Source organism: Bos mutus, chromosome 5, assembly GCF_027580195.1.
Source record: "Bos mutus isolate GX-2022 chromosome 5, NWIPB_WYAK_1.1, whole genome shotgun sequence".
NCBI classification, from domain to species: Eukaryota; Metazoa; Chordata; class Mammalia; order Artiodactyla; family Bovidae; genus Bos; species Bos mutus.
This window is the reverse complement of record NC_091621.1, coordinates 107,629,070-107,639,246: the sequence shown is the minus strand read 5'-3', so window position 1 is coordinate 107,639,246 and position 10,177 is coordinate 107,629,070. Positions and strand designations below refer to the sequence as shown.

The following is a 10,177-nucleotide window of genomic DNA, read 5'->3' as shown; positions in this document are numbered from 1 at the left end:
ATTCCTCCTTCACTAAAGAAAACAAGTTCATTACCCTGCTCCCCCAAGCTCCTCTGCGTGTTGCCTCAATGCCCCCCTTCCCATCCCTAGGGGTCACACTAGAGAATCTACAGCTCACTGCATTGAGAAAAAGACATCATTCTGGACTAAAAAGTTTACATTCTTTACAAGACAATCCACCTTTTGATTTGTTCCTGGGAAAGAGGGGTAGACAGAGAGAGGATGGGGAAAGGGGAGAAATAGATTTTATTCTCCTCTTTTTTTATTTTAAAGTTTGTTTTTCCTGAAAAAATATCTTTCTCTCCTCTTTTTAAGAAAAAACCTTGAAAAGAAAAAAATTACGTTTTTTACGTTAGAAATATACATATATTATATATACCTCTTACATTTTACAAATGTAGCAAATTATTCAATACAAACGGACACCAAAAAATGTAAAAAAAAAAAAAAAAAAAGTCTTCCTACGAAACCAGGTAAATTAGTGCAGATTTCGGTTTTGTTTTCTTAAAAAAAATAAAATTGAAGCAAAAATGCCTAGATTTGAGACAGACACACTGAAGTGGGCCCAAGAGCCCAGCCCAGGAGTCATGCTCCTGAACGCACATTTTTTTCTTCTTATTTCAAAAGACACTAAGGGGTTGGTCTCCCCCTCCCTGTACTTGGTGAGAATGAGCCGACCGGGTGTGGCGGGTGCCTGTGTGCGTGGGCGTGGGGGAAGGGCTGGGAGGGGGCGTAAGGCAGCGTCCAACCTTTCCCAGAGAACAGCCTGGGCCTGTCACCTGTGCAGGAGCTGAGGGCTAGGGAGAGGGTGGCCCAGATCGGGCTGGCCCCTGAGAAGGCTAGGGGGACAGATGGTGCTGGGCTGAGGAGCCAGGGCGTTGCCCTGCTCAGGGAGGTAGAGCTGGTGCCCACTGCAGGGAGAGGAGGCTGGCAGTGTCTGTCTGGGCGGGACCCACTGCCGCAGCAGTTGCCCACTTGGGGTCACTGGGGCGTGCTAAGGGCTTTGGGACTTTCTGGGGATGGGGCCCCTGGTGCCCATACCCACTCGCCAAAGCGTCATGGTGTGGAAAGCTAGCCCGTTGGGGTAGGGTCGAAAAAAACAACTTCTCTCCAGCAGAGGTGGGAGTGGGGTCGGGGCTACGCGCCTATCCAGCCCATCACGTCCTCAGAGCATCAGGGCCCAGGGGGACTGGGTCGGGCAGTGAGGGGAGGGCAGGAGGTACCAAGAGGTTCCCCAGCAGGCAGAGGAAGAAATGTACTAAAACAATGACAGCCCAAAGATCAAAGTCTCAATTCAAGGCTTAGGACTGCCCACCTCAGGTGCTGACCCCAAACTCCCATCCCCTCCTCCCCAGGTACTCACGGTAGCAGTTCCCACCCTGGGCTGAGGTCACACAATAGGAGGGTCCAAGTCCAGGGACTTCGCCTCTTAGGTATCAGAGGCTGGATGTCTCCTTAGCCCCTCACTGCTAACTTTTTTTTGGTCAAAAACAAACAAAAGTGCAGATCCCTCCGCAGCTGGGAAACCAGTGGTTTCTGCACTGCTTTCCCCTGGGGGTGTCAGGCTCAGCCAGACTCACCCTCCATGCGAACCACAGAAGGACCGACAGCCCCCCCTCAGCCCTTTCCCCAACCTCACACATAAATAAGCACTTGCTGCAACCCAGAGTCACATCTAGAGACCAAGTTTCACATGGCTTGGAATCCCATACAATAGGACAGCAAACCACGCATGCACCCCACCGACACTCACCCCACCTCCCTGCCCACCAGCGCAGGCCCAGGAAAGAGGGGGCTATAGGAGAGGCCGCCTGTGCCAATGGCTGGGGTTCCAGGGCCTCAGTGACTGTCTGGGCCAGGTGGGAATGGTGGCGTGGGGCCACAGGGCAGACATGAAAGGGACACCAGACAGACTGCAAACCTCCCTGGAGTCAGACATCAGCTCAAGCGGGGAGGGTGTCAGGCGGCCAGCTGGCAGCTCCCTAAGGCCCAGGCCAGAGAGGGGGCGGGGGCGGGGGCTGGAGTCAGACCTATTTGGGTGGCAGGGCCCGAGAAGGCCTGCTGAGGTTGGATGGCTTTGAGTCAGAGGATAGCTGAGTGATGGAGGCAGTGACACGGGGCAGTCTCTCCCTGTTCTGAGGAGGGCCGGGCCCCAGCTGTAGTTCTTCCTTCCCTGTGAGCTTGGACACACCAGCTTTAAACCAGGCGTGTGAAGGAGGGAGGGAGGGAGGGAGGGAGCAGGGAGCAGCAATTCACATCTGGACCATTCTTAGCACAGGAAGCCACTAATTAAAGATGTTATATAGAAAACTACATGTAAAAAAGAAAAAAAAAAAGAAATATAAAACCCAAACCAACCAAATAAATCTAGAGGCAGGCAGGAAAACAGCAGGGGGGGCCGAGTTAAACCCGATTCGCTGCTTCGGAAGCCCCCTCCTACTCCATGCCTGGGCTGGATCTTGTTTCTAGAAGTTAGAGTGAGAAGACTGGAAATCTTGTTGTGTTATCTTGCTTTTCCTCTCTTTTTTTGGCCTTTCCTTTCCTTTCTCTTTCCTGTGGTCTTGGGTGCTCCTGGCCCCGCGGGCAGGTAGGCGGTCAGTTGGCCAGCACGACGGGCTGGAACGGCTGGCTGGGATACTGCATGGTGTTCAGGTTGTAGCTGAGGCCTTCCACGAAGGGTGTCTTCTCCAGAAAGAGGCTGTTGGCACCACCACCAAACACCTGGGCCACGTCGAAGCTGCTGCTGTTGCAGGTGCCAGCACCGCTGCCCCCAAAGGAGGCCGGGGAGCCACTGCCTGGGCCATCGGCCCCGTCAAAGAAGAGGCTGGGTGAGCCACCGCCATTGTACACGAACTCCTTGGCGTTGGGTGAGAGCTGGGACTGAGGGGCTGGGTTGGCGGTGATGAAGTTCAGTGAATGCAGGGACAGAGAGAGGCTCTTCTGCTTCAGCAGGTTGTTGGTGGGAGAGCGGGCCAGGCGAGGCTGCTGCTGTGGGGGCTGCGGGCCGCCTGCACCCCCGCTGGCCACCCCACCCCCACCTGCGGCCCCACCCCCCTTCTTCATCTTGGTGGAGCCAAACTTGGTGGCCGCAAAGGAGGCGGTGGTAAAAGTGATGGGCTGGGCCGAGCGGGGGATGAAGGTGGGGCTGGGTGACTGGCCAAAGGACGGGGACGGGGAGTTGGACAGGGAGCTGTCCTGGCTGCCGATGGGCACGAAGACCTGGGCGTCGGGGTTGAAGCTGCTCTTGATCTCCTTGTCCAGCTCAGGGGCAACACAGCCCTCGCTGTCATCCACGTACAGCACTTTCACAGCCCCCTTCTCACCAATCTGGTAGGACACCTCGAAAGGGTCGATCCAGACGCTCAGCTCCTCGGGCACGTTGGCCCGCACGTCCTCCACCGCCAGGCCACTCCGCTTGGCGGCCAGCTCCACCACGGGGTCCACTATCTCCCCAATGTGGACACAGCGGAAGCCAGAGCCCTTCAGCGGCTTGTCGGGGTACCAGTGGCCTTCATATTTCTTTTTCAAGAGTCGTTCGAGCTCCTCGCCAAACAGGTCTGCCCGGCGCCGGGGCAGCTTGTTGTACAGGTAGGAGATGATGAAGTTCAGGGCTACTTTGATCTCCAGCTGCATGGTCGTCTCCTAGGCAGAGAATCAGCGCAGGTGCGTGCACAAGTCGAGGGGAGAGGTAGGAAATGTACGGCGGGCAGCCCTGGGCTCCAGACAACTCTGAGAAATGAAAAAGAAAGGCTTCGTAAGTAGACACGCAGAAAGCCGGGGGGTGGGGGTGGGGGGCGGATGACACCGAAAAGACAGAGAAGCACCAGCTCTGGAACACGGAGGCCCAGGGTCCCCTTTCTGCCCCACTAGTGGTAGGTTCGCACGTGAGGCTGTGGGTAGGCCACTTTCTTCTCAGCCTTCCTTTTATCAGTGACACGATATTTCAGGAGGCACTTGATCAATATTTTAAGCAATTCTAAAGAAACAGGGGTGCTGTGGTTTCCACTATTTTGAGAATTCAGGTCATTGTGATTGAAATTAAAAAAAAAAAAAAAAAAAACTGCGCTCCTAAATCAGAAGGAGAGGGGATGGTTCTTACTAACTGGTTCCTGCGATGTCTCAAGGAAATCATACTCCCAAACTGTCACAGGTCACGACAGGAGTTTAGACTCTTCGTTTCTCCCCCTTAAATGAAAAGTGATACGGGCCCCTGAACAGGAAGTAGCACCACCAGCATTTCATGGGAGGCTGATATCCAGTCACATCTGGGCTCCCTGGGTGTGTATGTGCTCTGGTTCACTTAGCGTTTGCAGAACTGTTTTTTTTTTTTTTTTTTGCAGAACATGTAACCAAGGTGTGCATTTCCATCCAGATAAACCTCCAAGAACAGAGACTGGAGCACAGTTCCCCCCAAAAAAGCCAAGACCTATCATAGTCAGACACACAGACCAACAAGGGAATTGCTGACTAGGGGCTGCCGCAGAGAAGCAGAGGAAAGGAGAGGAGAGTGAGCCTTTTAGGTGAACAGAGCCTCAGGAGCAGTACTGGTGTGGCCTCAGGGAAATCTCTGCAGTTTCTGGCTGTGATGGGGGGGCAGAGAGAAGAAATTTTCCATCACCCTCCAGCCTCCAGCTGGGGACCCATCATCACTCAGCCTCCCAGGGACTGTCTGACCACCTGTCCTTGGCACTGGACCAGATTTATCAAGTGTTTGGAGATCCCTGGAGAGGAGGCAGCCCAACATAAACACTCAGCTTGTTATTTTGGGATTCTCTCACAGCCAGATCCACAGAGGTCAGAAAGGTTTATTCCTGAGGTCTGGGCCAGCCTCATTTCTCAGGAAGACGATCTGTGAGGTCCTAAGAGCAGTGATCCTAATCGGCTCGCTTTCTCCACAAGGGCAGATCCAGGCTCCTACCGTGGGAGACCTGAACTGAAAAGGGACATCTTTGAGGCCGACAGAGTCAGAACATGTCCCCCGCCAGACCCCTGGGTGCAACTGTGCTGCTGAGCTCAGCCCAGAAACAAGACTCATTCACGACCCAGGACAGGCATCTTCTGTCCCTGGAGCTGGATTTTTGACTAAAATCCCTTTGGGGTCCAGCACAGAGTATCCAGGTGCTCACTCTAGGCTTGAGGATCTCAAACTTTCTGAACACTTGCCCCAGCTCACTACACTGCAATTGTAGGGTCTGGGCCTATGGTTCCCTGGGGGCACTCTCAGGAATGAACTCTCAGGCAAAGCTCTCAGAGGTGAGTATCAGGGAAACGCACTGGGTCGCTATGGAGGTCTGATGACACTGGCCAAGTCCAGTGCTACCCTCATCTCAGGTCTGAGAGGCCACAGGCAGCAGTAAAACCAATGCTATGAGCGCGGCCTCTCCAGAGCCCTCCACAGGGAGGCTCAGGACTCAAGAGACCCTTGTCTTCCCCTCTTCTGGCCTCTATTATAGACTTAATCTCCATATGTCTTCAATGCCTATTCATAGTCACCAAAGATTAGTTCCAGGGTCTTCTAGGTTTAAAGAAAAGAATGGTAAAGATAAGCAGCCTTCTGTTTATGAGGACTGATTTCACCACCAGATGCAAGCTAGCCACCAGGACTATGCCCCCCACTCCCCCAAGAATGGAGGTCTGTAAGGGCCACAGTGGCCCACTGGGAGTGTCCAACACATAGGAAACTAGAGTTGTGAAGAAAGTTGGCACTGATTCCCAAGAACAGGCCTGGATTTAAAGACAGTGTCTTCAAAGTCTTTTTGAAAAGGAGACCTTGAACATGACATATGACACTCCTCCCAAGGCACCATATGGCCTCTTGGTATGCCACACGGTCCAAAAGGGCCCCTATACCCATCTATGCCTTCTCCAACTCTGCTGCCCAACTGCCTTCCAAGTCACCTCCTCTGAACAGTTCAGCCTCAGAATGGGAGTGTTTTAAATGCAGGCCAAAGTCATTGGGAAATAAGCCTCCCACCTCAAAATACAATAGAATCACTGTCATCAGCCCTGCCTAGCTAGCCATTTTCTGCAGCATAAGCAACTAACGCTGCACACCAATTTATACCTCTGTGATGCTGCTGCACAAATAAGGAAGTATGTAATGCCACCTTCACTTCTTTAATTGGAGAACAGGCCAGGCCAGATGGCTGTGGGGTGGAACCTTAGAAAAATGCCGGACAACCAGAATGAGCTTTTCTGCTTTATCAGCTCAGGCTCTAATTTTGACTTCAAGAAGCTTATGGAACAGAGGATTAAAGCACTACTGCTCTCTTTAACTAAAGATAGGAGTGACCGCTCAGATCAGTTTGTTCATTTTTTTAAGGCTATTGTACAAATTCTAACAATTACATACTAAATATTCATACATTCATACAATGTGGTAAAATTAGAAAGCTTAAAAATAAGGACCTTTCAATAAAAGGAACAAATAGATTTAAGTTAAACCACAGGAGAGGACTCAAAGACTTTCTACAACTCTGACTCAGGTGCAAAAGGCCAGAAAAGTCACAAAAAGAAAAAAAAGACTAAGTGCTTAACAATAGCAAAACTGACCTTTTGTCATTAAAAAAAGTTGAAATATGAGATTAAAATTGTTTGCTTTTATTTTTTTAATATTTATTTATTTGGCAGCATCAGGTCTTAGTCCTGTCATGTGGGATTTAGTTCCCTGGCCAGGGATCGAACCCATGCCTCCTGTATTGGGAGTGCAGAGTCCTAGCCACCAGACCACCAGGGAATTCCCTGTCAGATTTTATTTAGAATTTTATCCTCTTTCACTTGCTTGACTTCCAGCAATAAACTTAATCCTGGATTTATGTTTTAAGAGTAAGTGCTCAAGAGAATGTCAAAAAGCGGGCGAAGAAAGAAGCTGAAAGGTGGCTGCAAGTCAACAATATGATAATGGAGACGCCAGACAAGTGACAAAAACGTGGACAGTTTTCAGAAGAAAAAGTTATATGTTTTAAAGGTGAAAAAGAGGTATGGTGAGGGAACCCACTGGGCCCCTAAACTCTGAGTACGTGTAAATTCAGACACCACAAGCCTTAACATCCAAATCGTCCTACTGGATTCAAGTGAGTGTGGAAGGAGGACTCGGCGATCACACTTTTGACAAGGCCAGTCGATGTCATTAACCGGGTGCTGGGCTGTGGGGGCCTGGCTCTCGCGGGACAGGGGTGGCCCCACCCCACTGGTCCGGAAGGCGGTGGCCCAGATGGGCGGGTGTGGTTGAAAGGCTTCCAGGACTTGCGGCGACCGACCGCAATACCCCGCCCAGTGTCTCACACCATGTCCCTCAAACATGGACCATGCAAGCCCAAGCCGGCTTGCAAGGCTCCTTCCAACTAAGAGGGCTCGTCCTATGCAGTCCAGGTTTCTCTGAATCCAGGAAGACCTGACTGCGCCCCAACGTAAGAAGGGCAGGCTCTTCACTCTGGGAATTGTAGTCTTCAGAAACCTCATGCTCAGGTTGGAGCAAATGACCTACTTTCTCTGCACACTACATTTCCCTGCGTACTTTGCGAAGACTCAGTCAGGGAACTACGCATGCCCGACGGAGGGTGAGAGAATCCAGGAAAAGTTTCCGCTGCACATGCGCGCTGTGGCGGGCTGGCGCCCACCCCCTCCTTCCCCGCCCACGGCCTAATACATTTTATATAAATTCTATCTTAAAGCCTACTCTTCGTATTGTATCACCCCACCATATCCAAGTCTCGACTTCTCAAGAAACTAAACTTTTCCTCCTTCTGTCTCTTCACTGCCTCGCATGACTGCTGAATTAAGGATCAGCTTCTAATGAGTTTTTCTTGTTTTTCGTTTTTTTTTTCTGGGTGAAGGTGGTAGGCTGGGATAGATAGGGTCACATTCCTCCCCCCGCCTCAAACCCCTGCCACTTTAATCTGGATTCTTTGGGCTGGGTGGTTTCCTTTTGGAGTTGGTATAGGGCCGGTGGGTTCGAAGAGAAAAGAGCCTTTTCCCCTTAATGCTCAGCGGGCTCCACTGCAACACCCTCACAGCCAGGAACGGACAGGCAGGAATTCAACCAGTTCTCCCGTCCTCTCGGCCAAAGAAATTCCCAGTTTTGAGCTGCGGGGAGGCGCTGGGCCGACAATCAAAAGGCCCGACGCCAGCAGGGCCCAAGCCTCACTCCTCTACTAATCCAAGTCCGAGTAACCGGAGCCGGCTAGGTAATAGGAAAGAGTTCCCGGGCAGGGAAGGAAAAACGGTACATCTGACACCTGAACAACATCTTTTAATACTTAAAATTGTTGGTGAGTCTCCTCCCACTGAAAGACCTGCACTCTGGACCAGACTTACCAGATCCTAGGCAAAGCTCCCTAATCCTTCCTCCCACACAAGCTTCTTTCCCCCCTCCGCTTAAGAGGGGGATGGGGGCAGGCACCCAAGAAAGCAACAGGGGTGTTTTTCTGCTGTTAAATCAAAGATGAGGGACCCTTCCCCAGGGTAGGGTGGGTAGGAAGGAGGGGAAAAAAAGGTTAAGATACTGAGCAGACATCCGGGAACCCCCTCGGCTAGCCGCTAAGTTGTCGCCTGATGTGTGGCGTTCTGGCTCTTCTAGGGGGTGAGAAAGGGCTGCCAGCTGTCGCTCGTCTCTCTGCTCCCTCCTCCCCCTCCGTTTCTGGTCAAGGGCACAGTCCATCCTCTGGACAGGAAGGAGCTTAGGAGTAGGGCTCTTCCTCTGAAGCACCTCACCAGGGTCAACCAGTATCCACTGATACAGCTGGAAGGGTACTTTTTTTCCGCCTAGTTTTCCCTTCAAACACTGACGAGGATGAAGAGCTCAAGCCAAAATGGTGAATTCTGGCTTGGAGACCAGAGGACCGTCATCACTGACGGGTCCAAAAGGGGGTGTGTGTGGGGGTGTCCATTCTCCATCCCTCAGGCTCCACAGGGCTCAAAATAAACCCTATTAATTATTACCACCACCCCCCTCTTTCCCGGACACGGGCAAAGGAGGTGCAAAGCAAGAAGGCCTGGATCCTCTTCCTTCCTCTTGATTTATTTAATGGTGTTGAGAGTTATGTTTCGGGGGGGCGGAAACAAGGAAAATCTAGCGACTCTCTAGGATATTAAGAACGGAGGGAGGAAACGCACCCCACCCAGGAGGTGGTCACACTTGAAACTGGGAGAGAGAGACTGTGGGATACCCCAGGATCAGAGCGAACGCGAGGGAAAGAGGAGCACGGGCAAAACGTGGGCTCCAGTGGGGAGGTGGAAAGCGGGGGGAAATGCTGGCCAGGTGTAAGGGGGTGCGACAGCAACGTGGAGCGTCCAACAGACCGAAGAGCCGGAGTGGAGCGGGGGTGGGGGAAAGCGTCTCCTGCCTGTTTGGGTCCTTGGGGGGGCCACCCCACCCTCCTCAGCCCGCACGGCCCCACTCACTCACTCGGGTCTCCGCCGCGGCGGGGCTGCGTGCCGGCCGCGGGGCGGCTTCTTCCTTCACGGTGTCTCTTGCGAGCCGAGCGGAGGTCGTTCTCCTTTTCCTGGGCACCGCCGGGCCCGGGGCCGATGTGTCCTTTGCTTCGTGGAGGGTTGGGGGGAACGAGTGAGAGGGGCTTATGGGCTATGACTCTCAGTAATTCTTTCCGCTTTTTTGGAGGTCGGGCTCAGCAGCAGGGCGGCGCGCGGGGGCGGGTGGTGGTGGTGGTGGTGGACGCAGGGCTGGCGGGCCAGCCGGCGGCGGCGACGGCGCGGGGATGGGAGGACCAGGAGGGTAGCTCGCGTCGCGGAGCGGAGGACGGTCCGGGCTGTGGCCGGAGGACGGTCTTGCCCTTCTGGCCGCGCGTCGCCCGAGCCGCTCGCTTCTCGCCACAGGACGACGACTCGCACCTTCCCGCGCCCCGGCCCGAAGTGAGCAAAGTCAATGAAAAGTTTCACCCTTAGCAACCCTGCGCACGGATCCGGCTTCCCCACCCCTGCGTGATGCGTCCCTCCGCCCTGCAGGGGCGGGGCCCGGCGCCGGGCCGGGACTACTTCCCGGCCGGCTGGCGGCTTTAACCCCTCCGGGCTCGCGGCCAGGCACTCGGCGTGGAACCCGGCGGCGGCCGGGCCCTCGCCCTTGTCCTACCCTCTGGTGGTCGGCCGGCCCGCCTCATCACTCAGCCCCCTCCTCTCTCAGATGTCAGCGAGGCTGCCTCTGGTCGGCCTGTGTCACGTG

At 53.5% G+C, this 10,177-nt stretch overlaps 1 protein-coding gene across 2 annotated transcripts; it reads right to left on the bottom strand.

Annotated features, from left to right (window-relative positions):
• Positions 1–2,233: 2,233 nt before the first annotated feature.
• Positions 2,234–9,898, bottom strand: TOB2 (transducer of ERBB2, 2). 2 transcript variants are annotated; one of them, XM_070371506.1, is made up of 2 exons: positions 9,403–9,898; positions 2,234–3,729 (listed from the first exon to the last, which is right to left on the bottom strand). In XM_070371506.1, exon 2 carries the CDS (start codon positions 3,631–3,633, stop codon positions 2,596–2,598), a length of 1,038 nt encoding a protein of 345 aa, XP_070227607.1. In that variant the 5' UTR covers positions 3,634–3,729; positions 9,403–9,898; the 3' UTR covers positions 2,234–2,595. The 2 variants fall into 2 exon arrangements, with proteins under 2 accessions (XP_070227607.1, XP_005909494.2); XM_005909432.3 differs by having other exon boundaries at positions 9,407–9,896.
• Between the last annotated feature and the right edge of the window lie 279 nt (positions 9,899–10,177).

Bases quoted from the DNA above. Each gene is read 5' to 3' on its own strand.
- TOB2 (XM_070371506.1), bottom strand. From the start codon at position 3,633: ATGCAGCTGGAGATCAAAGTAGCCCTGAACTTCATCATCTCCTACCTG.